Source organism: Salmo salar, chromosome 13, assembly GCF_965601325.2.
Source record: "Salmo salar chromosome 13, fSalSal1, whole genome shotgun sequence".
Classification (NCBI taxonomy): Eukaryota; Metazoa; Chordata; class Actinopteri; order Salmoniformes; family Salmonidae; genus Salmo; species Salmo salar.
The window spans coordinates 94,827,501-94,845,000 of NC_138303.1; the positions used below are offsets into that span (position 1 = coordinate 94,827,501).

The 17,500-nt window shown below is 44.7% G+C and overlaps 1 protein-coding gene across 1 annotated transcript in view; it reads right to left on the reverse strand.

Moving 5' to 3' along the window:
- Positions 1-17,500, reverse strand: part of LOC106568183 (netrin receptor UNC5C) — a 241,333-nt gene that overhangs the window by 11,798 nt on the left and 212,035 nt on the right. The window contains 3 exon segments of the mRNA XM_014138292.3: positions 9,587-9,764; positions 9,889-9,976; positions 16,949-17,308. Coding sequence (XP_013993767.2) covers positions 9,587-9,764; positions 9,889-9,976; positions 16,949-17,308 — 626 coding nt within the window.

The following is a 17,500-nucleotide window of genomic DNA, read 5'->3' on the forward strand; positions in this document are numbered from 1 at the left end:
CACACACACAACACACACACACACACACACACATCACACACACATACAAACACACATACACACACACACACACACACACACACACACACACACACACACACACACACACACACACACACACACACACACACACACACACGCAAACACACACATCCACACACACACACACACACACACACACACACACACACCACGCAAACACACACATACACACATATACAAACACACACATACCACACACACACACACACACACACACATACACACACATACAAACACACACACACACACATACACACATATACAAACACACACATACACACACACACACACACACTAACACACACATACACACATATACAAACACACATACAAACACACAGACATACAAACACACATACAAACACACACACACACACACACGCAAACACACACATACAAACACACATACAAACACACAGACATACAAACACACACACACACGCAAACACACATATACAAACACACACATACAAACACACATACATACACACATACAAACACACATACAAACAAACACACACACACACACACACACACACACACACACACACACACACACACACACACACACACACACACATACAAACACAAACATACACTTGCACCCATGCTCCCATGCACGTGCAAGCACCCACCTATCCACCCACCCACAAGTCTCCTGCTGTGTTTCACACACACCGACACACACACATACACACACAAACACATACACACACACAAACACATACAAACACTTTTCTCTAACAGCTCTCTGTGCTGGACATATCCAATGAGATATGATTATTCACACTGGATGATGGTAATATATTACACTACATGGCTCTTCGAACATCTCATTCCAAAATCATGGGCATTAATATGTATTTGGTCCCCCCATTTGCTGCTATAACTGCCTCCACTCTTCAGGGAAGACTTTCCACTAGATGTTGGAACATTGCTTCCAACTTGCTTCCATTCAGCTACAAGAGCATTTGTGAGGTTGGGCACTGATGTTGGACGATTAGGCCTGGCTCACAGTCAGCGTTACAATTCATCCCAAAGGTGTTCGATGGGGTTGAGGTCAGGGCTCTATGCAGGCCACTCAAGTTCTTCCACACCGATCTCGACAAACCATTCTGTATGGACCTCACTTTGTGCACAGGGGCCTTGTCATGCTGAAACAGGAAAGGGCCTTTCCCAAACTGTTGCCATAATGTTGGAAGCACAGAATCATCTAGAATGTCAGTGTATGCTGTAGTATTAAGATTTCCCTTCACTGGAACTAAGGGGCATAGCCCGAACCATGAAAAACAGCCCCTGACCATTATTCCTCCTCCACCAAATTTTACAGTTGGCACTATGCATTGGGGCAGGTAGTGTTCTCCTGGCATCCGCTAAACCCAGATTCGTCTGTCGGACTGCCAGATGGTGAAGTGTGATGCATCACTCCAGAGAACGCATTTCCACTGATCCAGAGTCCAATGGAGGTGAGCTTTACACCTCTCCAGCCGACGCTTGGCATTGCACATGATGATCTTAGGCTTTGGTGCGGCTGGTCGGCCATAGAAACCCATTTCATGAAGCTCCCGACAAACAGTTATTGTGCTGACGTTGTTGCTCCTAGACGTTTCCACTTCACAATAACAGCACTTACAGTTGACCGTGGCAGCTCTACCAGGGCAGAAATTTGACAAACTGACTTGTTGGAAAGGTGGCATCCTATGACTGTGCCACGTTGAAAGTCACTGAGCTCTTCAATAAGGCCATTCTACTGCCAATGTTTGTCTATGGAGATTGCATGGCTGTGTACCCGATTTTATACACATGTCAGCAATGGGTGAGGCTGAAATAGCCGAATCCACTAATTTGAAGGGTTGTTCACATACTTTTGTATATATAGTGCATTTACCCAGATGCTGAATCTCTCTCACTATGACTGCCTGCCTGTCTGTCTGTCTGCCTGTCTGCCTGTCTGTCTGTCTGTCTGTCTGTCTGTCTGTCTGTCTGTCTGTCTGTCTGTCTGTCTGTCTGTCTGTCTGTCTGTCTGTCTGTCTGTCTGTCTGTCTGTCTGTCTGTCTGTCTGTCTGACTGCCTGTTGGCCTGTCTGTCTGTCTGCCTCTCTATGGGGAGAATTAGAAGGGATAGATACCATTTTCTGTCATAGAAAACAATATATCACCAGTCCTATGTGTGTCGTTGGCCTCAGCTCAGTGGGAAGAGAAGCTCATATAAAGCAACTAGCCGTCACCTCAGGATATTACCATCCACATAGCTGACAGGCTGAGATATAGTCAATACTTATTTTTCTGTTTAAATGCTTTCACTCCACAATCTTGTTTTATTGGCTGCCCAGAGCCAATCCGTCAAAGTCATATACCGTACAGTATGTAGCCCACAATAAGACTGTATATTACATATGTTTTTGTTTTTCTTGCAACTCTGAAGGTTTATAAGTATCTTTGTCAACAGAGCTGACAAAGAGAGTCCAAGGCACATCTAATAAAGATTCTCTCAGGACAGGCAGTTCCTCTGTTTTTGATGCAGTAGAACGAACAGCTAAAAAAGACTCAAAACAGACTCTCAGTCCCACATCTATCTCAGAGTCACTCACAGTCTCTCTCTCCCACACTGACTGCAGAGGGGTCAGGTGGTCAAAATATACAGGGATCTAGTTTATCTTTCCAACACACAACCCTGAACCCTAAAACCCACCGCTTTCAAAAGTCTGAATCTAGAATTCTAAGAATCTAAGAAATAATACAGGAATCTAGTTCATCCTATCAATAGTGTTTTATGTGTTCTACAACCTTCAATTAAAATAAACCCCACTGCTTTCTATATACGTGTATGACGGGATGTAGGAATCTAGGAAATAATACAGGAAGCTAGGAAACTAGCGTTCTTCTTCCAACATCCTTATACCTAACCCTTAACTAGTCTTCACCCCACTGCTTTCTGTAGGACTATATCTTAGTGAAACTCTGACAGAAACCCACAGACCTTGAGTGGTAGAGCAGGGCTGTATCAGCTCTGATGGGATGAGAGGCTAGAGGCTGTTGCTAAGCAGCTGAAGGATTATAGAGCCAGGCCAGGGCTGTGTATGAGAGGATAGGAGTATCAGCGCGTGAGTTGACAGGCCAGTGATGACCAGGCCAGATGCTCTGCTCTGACAGCTAGCTCTGGAATGGAACCATTTCTGTGTTTTACATCGACACTCAAATACATCCCTTCACATGTCAATACTACAGAACGCCAGTGACTAGTCTGTCTGACAGTAAAAGGAACAACCAGATGATTTCCGGACAAATTATAAAGAATAATTTATTTAGCTTAACAACTACTGACAATTGTATTATATTTCACACATTAGAGTAGAATTCAGCACCCCAAGCTAAGGAAAAAGAAGCCACCTTTCATCTGCAGCATGACTCAACTGCAAGGGAAAGAATGAGTGTGTAGGAGTGTACTATTAAACTGAGAAAGTATGAGTTTGTGTGTGTATCACAGATATTACATGTACAGTGCATTCGGAAAGTATTCAGACCCCTTGACTTTTTTCACATTTTGTTATGTTACAGGCTTATTCTAAAATGGATTACATAGTTTTTTTTATCCTTAACAATCTACACACAATACCTCATAATGACAAAGCAATTTATTTGTTGCGAATTCATAAAATAAAAAAAAGGAAATATTTACTCACGTTTACATAAGTATTCAGACCCTTTACTCAGTAATTTGTTGAAGCACCTTTGACAGCGATTACAGCCTCGAGTCTTCTTGGGTATGATGCTACAAGCTTGGCACACTTGTATTTGGGGAGTTTCTCCCATTCTTCTCTGCAGATCCTCTCAAGCTCTGTCAGGTTGGATGTGGAGCGTCACTTCACAGCTATTTTCAGGTCTCTCCAGAGATGTTAGATCGGGTTCAAGTCCGGGCTCTGCCTGGACCGCTCAAGAACATTCAGAGACTTGTCCCAAAGCCACTCCGCATTGTCTTGGCTGCGTGCTTAGGGTCGTTGTCCTGTTGGAAGGTGAACCTTCATCCCAGTCTGAGGTCCTGAGTGCTTTGGAGCAGGTTTTCATCAAGGATCTCTCTGTACTTTGCTCTGTTCATCTTTCCCTCATTCCTGACTAGTCTCCCAGTCACTGACGCTGAAAAACATCCCCACAGCATGATGCTGCCAACACCATGCTTCACCGTAGGGATGGTGCCAGGGTTCCTCCAGACGTGACGCTTGGCATTCAGGCCAAAGAGTTCCATTTTGGTTTCATCAGACCTGAGAATCTTATTCTCATGGTCCGAGAGTCCTTTAGGAGCCTTTTGGCAAACTCCAAGTGGGCTGTCATGTGCCTTTTACTGAAGATTGGCTTCGATCTGGCCACTCCACCATAAAGGCCTGATTGGTGGAGTGCTGCAGAGATGGTTGTCCTTCTGGAAGGTTCTCCTATGTCCACAGAGGAACTCTGGAGCTCTGTCAGAGTGACCAACGGGTTCTTGGTCACCTCCCTGACCAAAGCCCTTCTCCCTTGATTGCTCAGTTTGGCCGGGCAGCCAGCTCTAGGAAGACTCTTGGTGGTTCCAAACTTCTTCCATTTAAGAATGATGGAGGCCAGTGTATTCTTGGGGAACTTCAATGCTGCAGAAATGTTTTGATACCCTTCCCCTGTTCTGTGCCTCGACACAATCCTGTCTCGGAGGTCTACGGACAATTCCTTTGAACTCATGGCTTGGTTTTTGCCCTGACATGCACTGTCAACTGTGGGACCTTATATAGACAGGTGTGCCTTTCCAAATCATGTCAATCAATTGAATTTACCACAGGTGGACTCCAATCAAGTTGTAGAAACATCTCAAGGATGATCAATGGAAACAGGATGCATATGAGCTCAATTTCGAGTCTCATAGCAAAGGGTCTGAATACTTAAGTAAGGTATTTCTGTTTTTTATTTTTCATAAATTTGCTAACATTTCTAAAAACCTTTTTTCACTTTGTCATTATGGGGTATTGTGTGTAGATTGATGAGGAAAACATTTAATGTAATCCAGTTTAGAATAAGGCTTTTTGGAAAAGGTCAAGTGGTCTGAATACACAGGTGGTGGTGGTGGTGGAGGGGGGACAATGCTTACCAGCTCTAAGGAGGTGTTTCTAGTGCAGAGGCGTTTGCATAGGCTGCATCTGCCTTCTGCTACTGCTAATTAAACCATTATGTTTGTATGTGTGCCTGTTTGTGTGTGTGTGTGTGTGTGTGTGTGTGTGTGTGTGTGTGTGTGTGTGTGTGTGTGTGTGTGTGTGTGTGTGTGTGTGTGTGTGTGTGTGTGTGTGTGTGTGTGTGTGTGCGTGCGTGCGTGCGTGCGTGCGTGTGTGTGTGTGTGTGAAAGATCTGCTTTGTGTGTGAGGCTGGGCATGGGGCTATGCTCACAGAGACACCGGGGGCAACACAACTTATCATCATCACTGCTCTTAATGATGGGGCCTATGGGCAGAGAACTGTCACACACACGCACACACACTGAAGCGTAAAAGACAGAGAACCTGGTGGGGAAATGCCAGCATGCTATTCCCTATAACAGTTCTTACACAATCCTCTGTCTCTAATTCAGCCTGTGCTGTGTGCAGACTGAACCACACTAACCCAGGCAGGCAGGCTGTATGTATGCAGGCTGCTTTACTCTCCCTGCTATCAGAGATGCAGTAGCTCATCCCATTCTCCGCTCCAGGCCTGGGCAAAGACCAGCCTGGAGGACGTATCCGACCCGCAACCTGATTCAGTACGGCCTGCGGAATCATGCTCAGATCACATAAAGAATTTGCGATAGTAATGTTTTGAATATTAAAAGCCCAATGAATACTCGCCTTCGTGTAATGATTTAACTCCCACTGCCTGTGGGACATTTATTTTGAAGACACACATAAATAACAACTGCATGAGGACAGACAGTGACTGACAGGCTGACACAAACGTCACAGATACAAATAGTAGCTAGCTAGAAATTGCGCAAAAATTGGTATTTCAAAGAAAAGGAAAGTAGATAATGAATGTAGGGTGTTCCAGCAAGAGTGGACATTGAAATATTTCTTTATTAAGGTATCAGGGAAAGCTTTGTGCTTAGTGTGCAAAGAGAGCATCGCTGTTGTGAAAGACTACAACTTGTCCTGACATTTCCAAACAAAGCATGCAGAGAAATATAGGAATATGTCTTCTGAGCAGAGGGCAAGTGCATCGAAAGAGTTGCTTTCTCAGTTGCAAAAGCAACAAGGACTTTTCACAAATCTGCATTCAGCAAACGATGGAAATGCGAGAGCTAGCTATGTACTGTCCCACAAAATTGCTAAATATAGCAAGCCATTCGCTGAGGGCGAATTAATTAAAGAATGTTTAATTGACTCTGCAGGAATACTTTGCCCTTGACAAGAAAGAGCTGTTTGAAAATGTTTCCCTGTCAAGACGAACAGTGACACGGCGTGTTGAGGACATCACAGAGAATATGGAACAACAGTTGAAAAACTAGGTCAATTATTTCACCTATTTCTCCGTGGCCCTGGATGAGAGCAGTGATGCACGTGACACGGCGTAGATGTTGATATTCTTACAAGACATAATTGAAATACAGAGGAGCGTGCTTCAGTGAAGTCAATGAAGAGCAAAACCACAGGGAAATATTTATTGGAGGAGGTTAATAAGTGTGTGGCAAAGCTGGGACTGAGTTTTGAAAAGTGATCCTGTGTGACCACTGATGGGTGCTCAAACTTGACAGGAAAAAAGTTTGGCCTTTTGAAAAGGATACAAGATCAAGTGACTGAGCTGAACCCAGATCATAAAATTATTTTCCTGCATTGCATTATTCATCAGGAGGTGCTCTGTAAATGTGTTCTGAAAATGAGCCATGTGGATACAGTCACTAAAGTGGTAAACTTCATAAGAGCAAAATCTTTAAACCACAAGCAGTTTGTCTTACTGTTGGAAGAGGCAGAGTCGGGTCATGTAGATCTCCACTACCACACAAACGCGAGATGGCTGAGTTTGGGGAAGGTGCTTTAAAGGGTGTGGGACCTGAAGTCAGAGATTGCTGAGATTTTGCAAATGAAAGGAAAATAAACTCAGCAACAAAAGAAACGCCCCTTTTTCAGGATCCTGTCTTTCAAAGATAATTTGTAAAAATCCAAATAACTTCACAGATCTTCATTGTAAAGGGTTTAAACACTGTTTCCCATGCTTGTTCAATGAACCATAAACAATTAATGAACATGCACCTGTGGACAATTAAGGTCACAGTTATGAACACTTAGGACACTAAAGAGGCCTTTCTACTGACTCTGAAAAACACCAAAAGAAAGATGCCCAGGGTCCCTGCTCATCTGCGTGAACTTGCCTTAGGCATGCTGCAGGGAGGCATGAGGACTGCAGATGTGGCCAGGGCAATAAATTGCAATGTCCGTATTGTGAGACGCCTAAGACAGCGCTACAGGGAGACAGGATGGACATCGCCCTCGCAGTGGCAGACCACGTGTAACAACACCTGCACAGGATCGGTACATCCGAACATCACACCTGCGGGACAGGTACAGGATGGCAACAACAACTGCCCGACTTACACCAGGAATGCACAATCCCTGCATCAGTGTTCAGACTGTCTGCAATAGGCTGAGAGAGGCTGGACTGAGGGCTTGTAGGCCTGTTGTAAGGAGGCGGAGGGTCCGTCATGGTCTGGGGCGGTGTGTCACAGCGTCATCGGACTGAGCTTCTTGTCATTGCAGGAAATCTCAACGCTGTACGTTACAGGGAAGACATCCTCCTCCCGATTGTGGTACCCTTCCTGCAGGCTCATCCTGACATGACCCTCCAGCATGACAATGCCACCAGCCATACTGCTCGTTCTGTGCGGGATTTCCTGCAAGACAGGAATGTCAGTGTTCTGCCATCGCCAGCAAAGAGCCCGGATCTCAATCTCATTGAGTATGTCTGGGACCTGTTGGATCGGAGGGTGAGGGCTAGGCCCATTCCCCCCAGAAATGTCCGGGAACTTGCAGGTGCCTTGGTGGAAGAGTGGGGTAACATCTCACAGCATGAACTGGCAAATCTGGTGTAGTCCATGAGGAGGAGATGCAATGCAGTACTTAATGCAGCTGGTGGCCAAACCAGATACTGACTGTTACTTTTGATTTTGACCCCCCCTTTGTTCAGGAACACATTATTCCATTTCTGTTAGTCACATGTCTGTGGAACTTGTTCAGTTTATGTCTGTTGTTGAATCTTGTTATGTTCATACAAATATTTACACGTTAAGTTTGCTGAAAATAAACGCAGTTGACAGTGAGAGGACATTTCTTTTTTTGCTGAGTTTATGTGGATTTCCCTTAACTGCAAGATAAAGAATGATTGGCTGATTTTGCCTTCACCGTGGACATCATGAATGAACGGGATTCCAAACTACAAGGGAAGAACCTTTTTTCACATCAGCTGTACAGCCTTGTCAAAGCCTTCAAGGGAAAATTACTCCTCCTGACCCGTCAAGTAGAAGCCAACAATCTCACCCACCTTCCGTACTACTAGTCTGTTCCCCATCAGATGACCAGCGGGAGAAGTATACAACACTGCTGCATGCTTTGAACTGTGAGTTTTCGCCTCGTTTTGAGGATTTCAAAGTATTGGAAAAAGACATGCTGTTGGTTTCTTCTCCTTTCACCTTCAATGTGGATAACGCTCCCACTGACCTGCAACTTGAGCTTATCGATCTTCAGTCTGATGCAGTGATTGGAGAACTATTCAAAACAATGTCACTGACTAGGTTCTATGCATCTCTCGATTTACAAAACTTTCCAAAGATTAGGAGTCATGCTCAGAAGATGTTTGTACTGTTTGGGTCAACATATGTATGTGAACAGACATTTTCAGTGATGAAATATAACAAGTCAAGGCACAGATCATCTCTTACTGACTCTCACCTCTCAGCAATCCTGCGCATAGCGACGTCAGAAACCATACCTAACTTCACTGCTCTAGTCAATGCCCATCAGAGACTTCACTCCTCACACTGACTGAGTAATTTAAATGTAATGTTGAGCTCTCTCTCTTTCTTGTGTTTTTGTGCATACCCGTTAACAAGGGTTCTGTCCGTGGTGCTGAATGCACAGTGTGCTTTTCCCTCCGTGTAGTTCATTGCATGTTTAGTAATGAAAATACCTACCAAAAGGAGAACATGGATGTGGTTTATTTCTGTGCATGTTAAAAAAGTTAAATAAGTAGCATATCTGGACGTGATTTACAATAGATATATCTGTCAACACAGTCATACACATGATGTATAATCCTGTAATATGATTCTGGCCCGCAATAGCAAAAATATATTCTAATGTGGCCCTTCATGGAAAATAATTACCCAGGCCTGCTCTACTCTGTTAACCCCCACGGTCATCCTACCTCATGTCATTTATCCATTAGAATTCTGCATTAGTTCTTTCCCTCCAACTTTGTCCTGTCTTTTTCCTCAGTATTGCATCGCCTTTTCCAGTACCATCTTCAATCTCCACACACATTGGCAGGCACAGCAACATGCCACTCACCTCCCACTGGGCCTGCTGTGATGGGCTCTTGAGCTGGATCAGCCAATCCTCGGCTGAATCACTATCGGCCTCAGCACAGTGGTGCATGGTGATGATGACTGGGCGAGTCAGGAGGGCCCCTGGGGGGCCACAGCTCACCACTGAACTCAGCACTGTCTGGCAGTCATCGACTGGGGGTCTGGGGGAACACACAGACACCCAGGTTAGACGTGTTGTGACAGTGTGGGTAGTGTCTGTAGGAGATTTGTGTGCTGACCGGTGTAAACAGCAGAGCCAGAAGGGAAAAAATAGATTGTAGTTACCTCATGCTGTCCTTCCTGTGAACGGTCACGTACATCTCATACACTCTACCCTGTGGGACGGCCCCCGCCGGAACTAGGAGACTCACCCCTGTGGAGACAAGACACCGCGATCACACACACTCTAGTCACACACACACACACACACTGTGGTCACAAACACTTTAGTCACAAACTCTGGTCACACACACTTTAGCCTCACACACTGTGGTCACACTCTCTGTAGTCACACACACTGTGGTCACACACACACTATGGTCACACACACACTGTGGTCACACACACTTTATAGTCACACACTAGTAACACACACACACACATTGTCAGATACAGTCCAGTCACACACACTGTCTGTCCAGCCCTGTACTGACCTCCAGCCCTCCCTGTCATGCTCACTCTGTCATTCTGTGTTTAGTGTTTATCCCCTACCCAGGCCCATGCAGACAGACAGCCAGCCAGACAGCCTGTCAGTCAGACCGAGAGAGAGACAGTAGAGAGACAGACGGACAGACAGACAGTGGAAAGACATCCAAAACAACCACACCCATGTCACTCACTGCCCCTTCCCTCTGTCTCTTACTGTTGTTTAAATACTGCCTCACAATCCCCCCTAACATTATATGGTAGATATGAACGTATGGGATTTAAATGTTCTCCATCTGTGTCTGATTTGATTTCATTTGGTAGGATCCCCATTTGCTTTACTGGGGTCGACACATAACGAAAAATACATTACACACAAAATGATTTACTGCTTGCTCTGTTTTTTCAACTTGTGTGAGTGTAATGATTACTGTAATTTTTTATTTTTTATTTCACTTTTATCTATTATCTACTTCACTTGCTTTGGCAATGTTAACATATGTTTCCCATGTCATAAACCCTTAAATTGAAATGTAATTGAATTGAGAGAGAGAGAGAGAGAGAGAGAGAGAGAGAGAGAGAGAGAGAGAGAGAGAGAGAGAACGAGAGAGAGAGAAACTCAATATTTCATTACCCAGGAACCCCAAAATATTATATGACTGATGTGTTCTCTCTCTCTCTCTCTCTCTCTCTCCCTCTCTCCCTCTCTCTCTCTCTCTCTCTCTCCTCACTCTCACTCTCTCAATTAAATTACATTTGTTTTATTGGCATGACATAACAATGTACATATTGCCAAAACTTACTTTTGAGATTTGCAATAGATCTCACGTTCTCCCAGTGTTACTCGATGAGGTTGCTAATATTAGCCAGAGACTAGTTTTCATAGAAAAACTCCAGAAACCCTAGAAGTTGTTGTCCTGTTTCTGCCTGCTTTTCCCAGCTGTCAACATGCATCTGTACTGCTTCACGAACAGACCGCATGTGCTAAATGAGAACCGCACAGATAATGTAGGCAGTACTACAGCTTATACAGAACAGAACAGAACAGAAGTGTACCAACCACACCCAGCTACTCGTACAGCCCTGTCACGCAGTGTGTGGAACACACGCTCTGTGCTCTGAGCAGACAGGCACCCAGCTACTCGTACAGCCCTGTCACGCAGTGTGTGGAACACATGCTCTGTGCTCTGAGCAGACAGGCACCCAGCTACTCGTACAGCCCTGTCACGCAGTGTGTGGAAGGCATGCTCTGTGGTCTGAGCAGACAGGCACCCAGCTACTCGTACAGCCCTGTCACGCAGTGTGTGGAAGGCATGCTCTGTGGTCTGAGCAGACAGGCACCCAGCTACTCGTACAGCCCTGTCACGCAGTGTGTGGAACACATGCTCTGTGCTCTGAGCAGACAGGCACCCAGCTGCTCGTACAGCCCTGTCACGCAGTGTGTGGAAGGCATGCTCTGTGGTCTGAGCAGACAGGCACCCAGCTACTCGTACAGCCCTGTCACGCAGTGTGTGGAACACATGCTCTGTGCTCTGAGCAGACAGGCACCCAGCTACTCGTACAGCCCGGTCACGCAGTGTGTGGAAGGCATGCTCTGATTGACCGTGGAGAGCTTTAAGAACTCTTTCAAAGTCAAATCTCTCTCTCTTTCTGTCTCTCTGTCTCTCTCCTTCTCTCTCCCCCTCTCTCCCTCTCTCTCTCTCCTTCTCTCTCCCCCTCTCTCCATCCCTCTCTCTGACTCTCTATCTCTCCTTCTCTCACCCCCTCTCTCCCTCTGTCTCTCTCCTTCTCTCTCCCCCTCTCTCCCTCTCTCTCTCTCCTTCTCTCTCCCCCTCTCTCCCTCCCTCTCTCTCTGACTCTCTCTCTCTCCTTCTCTCACCCCCTCTCTCCCTCCCTCTCTCCAGGGAGTCATGCTTCAGTATGGCATTAGCCCCTATTACAGGCCATGTGTAGAGGATAAGGGTGATCCCTGGTGAATTAGAGGGAAAGACGTGTCAGGATCACAGCATCATCTCCTGATCATAATGAATGAATGGAAAACTAGCGCTCCCCCCATTGGAGCATAGCGTGGGAAGGGGGATGGAAGTAAGGGAGGGGGGTGAGAATGATCACCATGTCAGTCCTAACTCCACATAGGCTCCTAATCCTGTTATTACACACACCGTGCTAAGTCACTTTGAGGAAACAGCCTTCTAACACACTCACCACGAGGGGACCTTGTCAGCTGCTCCATAGAACTATACAAGAGGGAGAACTGATAAAGCACCTAAAACCAATGTCAGTGTATGAAAGCACCAAAGCTCCAATCATCATCTAGAGGCTAGAGCGGTCTGTTAATTGCTTATGGCTAAGGCCCCTGAACCTGATGGATTTTCAGGGACGTTTTTTTATAAATACCTTTACAGCCTTACCGGAATACTTATTCAGTTTAAAGTTCATTTTTAATAGGACTAATTAGTTTGACTTCAATTAATTCCACTGCTTGACTTCAAATGACTAACCGCTTAGGGATATTCTTGTCTCAACAGTTTCCTTCTGGCTAAACAGACCCTGGCCTGTGCTGTATTAAAGCTAGAATCCTTAGCTACATCCAATCAAGGTGGAACAACAAGGTTGTGGACGGAACTGCAGAATCTCCACATGAGACCTGGACGGAGTCTGAGGACAAAGTGAGGGAAATGATCTCTGAGAAATTGAAGATAGACCACAGGAAGATTGAGGTGTAGCGCGCCGACAGGACTGGAAAACCCACCACCGGCCCAGTTGATAGGCCCAGGCCGATAGTGGTCAGGTTCCTGAGGTTCAAGGAAAAGGTAGCTGTTCTGGAAAGAGCCAAGAACTTGAGAGGAACGTATATTTTCCTCAACGAGGACTATCCTGCAGCTGTGCGCCAGAAGAGGAAAGAACTGATCCCAGCCATGAAAGCTGCCAGAGCGCGTGGGGACATTGCATACATCCGCTATGACAGGCTCATTGTCCACCCTCCCTCCCAGAAGACTGGAAGGGATGAGAGAGCCAAGCCTATGGGTTCGTAGCTTCAACCCTGCAGCACACACACACACACACACACACACACACACACACACACACACACACACACACACACACACACACACACACACACACACACACACACACACACACACACACACACAAATTGATTAATGGACAGCTGAATGTACATATTTTTCTCTCTTGCTTTGTTTGCTCTTTTCAGTATTATGTCTATCTCTGATAAGCTTCCCAGGAAAGGGCTGAAAATAGCCCACATAAATAATGAATTCAATAACTTGCTAACATCAGATAACATTCATATATTAGCCATTTCTGAGACTCACTTAGATAATTCGTTTGATGATACAGCAGTAGCAATACAAGGATATAACATCTACAGAAGAGACATAAATGCGTATGGGGGAGGTGTTGCTATATATAGAGATATATCCCTGTAATGCTTAGAGAAGATCTCATGTCAAGTGTTATTGAAGTGTTGTGGTTGCAGGTTCACTTGGCACATCTAAAGCCTTTTCTTTTGGGGTGTCGCTATAGGCCACCAAGTGATAATAGTATCTAAATAATATGTGTGAAATGCTTGATAGTGTATGTGATGTAAACAGAGAGGTCTACTTTCTTGGGGACCTGAATATTGGCTGGTTTTCATCAAGCTGTCTGCTCAAGAGGAAGTTTCTTACTGTAACCAGTGCCTGTAATCTGGTTCAGGTTATTAATCAACCTACCAGGGTGTTTACAAACACTACAGGAACAAGATCATCCACATGTATCGATCACATTTTTACTAATACTATAGAACTTTGTTCTAAAGCTGTATCCGTACCCATGGGATGCAGTGATAACAATATAGTGGATATATCCAGGAAAGCCAAAGTTCCAACAGCTGGGGCTAAAATAGTGTATAAGAGATCATACAAAAGATTTTGCTGTGACTCTAATGTGGATGGTGTTAAAAATATTTGTTGGTTTGATGTAATTAACGGGGAGCACCAGACGCTGCACTTGATGAATTTATGAAATTGCTTCTTCCAATTATTGATTAACATGCACCAGTAAAGAAACTGACTGTTAGAACTGTTAAGGCTCCATTGATTGATGAGGGATGTTAAAACTGTATGGTTGAAAGAGACGGGGCAAAAGGAGTGGCTAATAAGTCTGGCTGCATATCTGACTGGCTGACTTACTGCAAATTGAGAAATGATGTGACTAAACTCAACAAAAAGAATAAGAAACTGTATTATGAAGCCAAGATCAATGATATAAAAACTTTGGAGTACTTTAAATGAAATTATGGGCAGAAAGACAAATTCAACTCCATCTTTCACCATATCAGATGGCTTATTCATCACAAAACCATTTGATGTTGCCAAATATTTTAATGATTACTTCATTGGGAAAGTGGGCAAACTTAGGCTGGAAATGCCAACAATGAACAGTTTTTCATGCAAAAAAAAAAATATTATGAAAGAAAATAATTGCAAGTTTGAATTTTGTAAAGATAGTGTGGGAGAGGTGGAAAAAGTATTGTTATTGATCAATAATGACAAACCTCCTGGCATTGACAACTTAGATGGAAAGCTACTGAGGATGGTAGCTGACTCTCTAGCCACTCCTATCTGTCATATATTTAATCTGAGCCTAGAGGAAAGTGTTGCTCCTCAGACCTGGAGGGAAGCCAAAGTCATTCCGCTACCCGAGTGGCGCAGCGGTCTAAGGCATTGCATCTCAGTGCAAGAGGCGTCACTACAGTCCATGGTTTGAATCCATCCGGCCGGGATTGGGAGTCCCAGCGTCATCCGGGTTTGGCTGGGAAAGGCCGTCATTGTAAATAAGAATTTGTTCTAGCTAAATAAAGTTTAAATAAATAAAAAAATACCCAAGAGTGGTAGTGGCCTTTACTGGTTCTAACAGCAGACATACTGTATAAGCTTGCTGATAGCTCTTAGCAAAAAATTGTGTTTGACCAAATAAAATGCTATTTCTCTGTAAACAAATGAACAACAGACTTTCAGCATGCTTGTAGAGAAGGGCACTCAACATGTACTGCACTGACACAACTGACTGATGATTGGTTGAAAGAAAATGATAATAAGAAGATAGTGGGAGTGGTACTGTTAGATTTTTGTGCAGCCTTTGATATTATTGACCATAACTTATGTGTTATGGCTTTTCAACCTCTGCCATGTCATGGATTCAGAGCTATCTATCTAATAGAACTCAAAGGGTTTTCTTTAATGGAAGCTTCTCTAATGTCAAACATGTAAAGTGTGGTGTACCGCAGGGCAGCTCTCTAGACTCTACTCTTTTCTATTTTTACCAATGACCTGCCACTGGCAATAAACAAAGCATGTGTGTCCATGTATGCTGATGATTCAACCATATACGCATCAGCAACCACAGCTAACGAAGTCACTGATTTTTTTGTCTAATCTTTTTGTGTGGTCCAGTGCGGCAAGGAAAGACCTAGTTTAGCTGCAGCTGGCCCAGAACAGAGCATCACGTTTTGCTCTTCATTGTAATCAGAGGGCTGATATAAATACTATGCATGCCAGTCTCTCTTAGCTAAGAGTTGAGGAGAGACTGACTGCATCACTTCTTCTTTTTGTAAGAAATATTAATGTGTTGAAAATCCCAAATTGTTTGCATAGTCAACTTACACACAGCTCTGACACACACACTTACCCCACCAGACATGCCACCAGGGGTCTCTTCATAGTCCCCAAATCCAGAACAAATTCAAGAAAGCGTACAGTATTATATAGAGCCCGTATTGCATGGAACTTCCTTCCATCTCATATTGCTCAAATAAACAGCAAACCTGGTTTTAAAAAACAGATAAAGCAACACCTCATGGAACAATGACTCTCCTCTATTTGACCTAGATAGTTTGTGTGTATGCATTGATATGTAGACTACCTGTGCCTTTAAAAAAAAATCTATGTAGTTCTGTCCTTGAGCTGCTCTTGTCTATTGATGTTCTGTATTATGTAATTCTGTATTATGTTTCATGTTTTGTGTGGACCCAAGAAGAGTAGCTGCTGCTTTTGCAACAGCTAATGGGGATCCTAATAAAATACCAAATACCATATTTTTGGACTTATAAATCGATGATACTGTATATACCCATTGATTGTTGAAGAACATTACTTATAAAGGCCCCAAGAGATTGGTTCAACTGTTGTACCCCATCAAAACCCAAAATATAAGCTTGTCTAACTCCAATGTTTCTAAATCATGTAAATGTAAACAAACACTGTATAGCCTCAAAACATGCTTAAAACTATAGTTGTGATATTATGGATGGTCAGTCCCGGGCTGTATCACAACCGGCCGTGATCGGGAGTCCCATAAGGCGGTGCACAATTGGCCCAGTGTTGTCCGGGTTAGGGGAGGGTTTGGCCAGGGGGGCTTTACTTGGCTCATCGCGCTCTAGCGCCTCCTTGTGGCGTGCCGGGCACCTGCAGGCTGACCTCTGTCGCCAGCTGAACAGTGTTTCCTCTGAGAGATTGGTGAGCCTGGTTTCCAGATTAAGAGGGCGGGTGTTAAGAAGCGTGGTTTGGCGGGTCATGTTGCGGAGGACAAATAACTCGACCTTGGCCTCCTGGGCCCGTTGGGAAGTTGCAGCGATGAGACAAGATCAAAATTGGGGAGAAAAATTACTTTGAGACTGTACTATAAAGACCCATACCTGAGTTGGGGACAATGAGGTGTCCACCCATGGAGTTGAAGGAGCCCAGAGCGGTACAGGAGGGGTCCCTGGTGCCGGTACGGAGCAGGGTCTGGGTCTGGGTCCTCCTCCCCATGGTGTCCCCATCCAGCAGGCAGTGGGGCAGCTTAGGGGACAGCTTGGAGGAGAATTCAGACAGGTCCTCTGAAGGGGTTACCAGACCAGAGGAGTTGTACACCTTGATCTTCAGGTTGGGCAGGGGGTCCAAGAGGGGGGAGTTGGTCATGGGAATCTTGTCTGCGACGTCATGGAGGGCATAGACCGGACCGCGGTACATGGCCGCAGCAGAGGTCAGGTCAGGGGGTGTTGTCAGGAGGTCAGCTGGGGACAGGAGAGGAGAGGACAATGGTGATGTCAGTGGTAAGACTACTGAATCGTCTAAGTAGAGGTGCAGTTCAATCAAACTCAACCACCATCAGGACCGGTCAGTACTGAGCTGTTAAGAGGCTTTAGAAAGTTGTTAAGGCCATCTCTCTTTTTCTTTGCTTTTAGGTAGCTTTTCTTGTGGGTTGA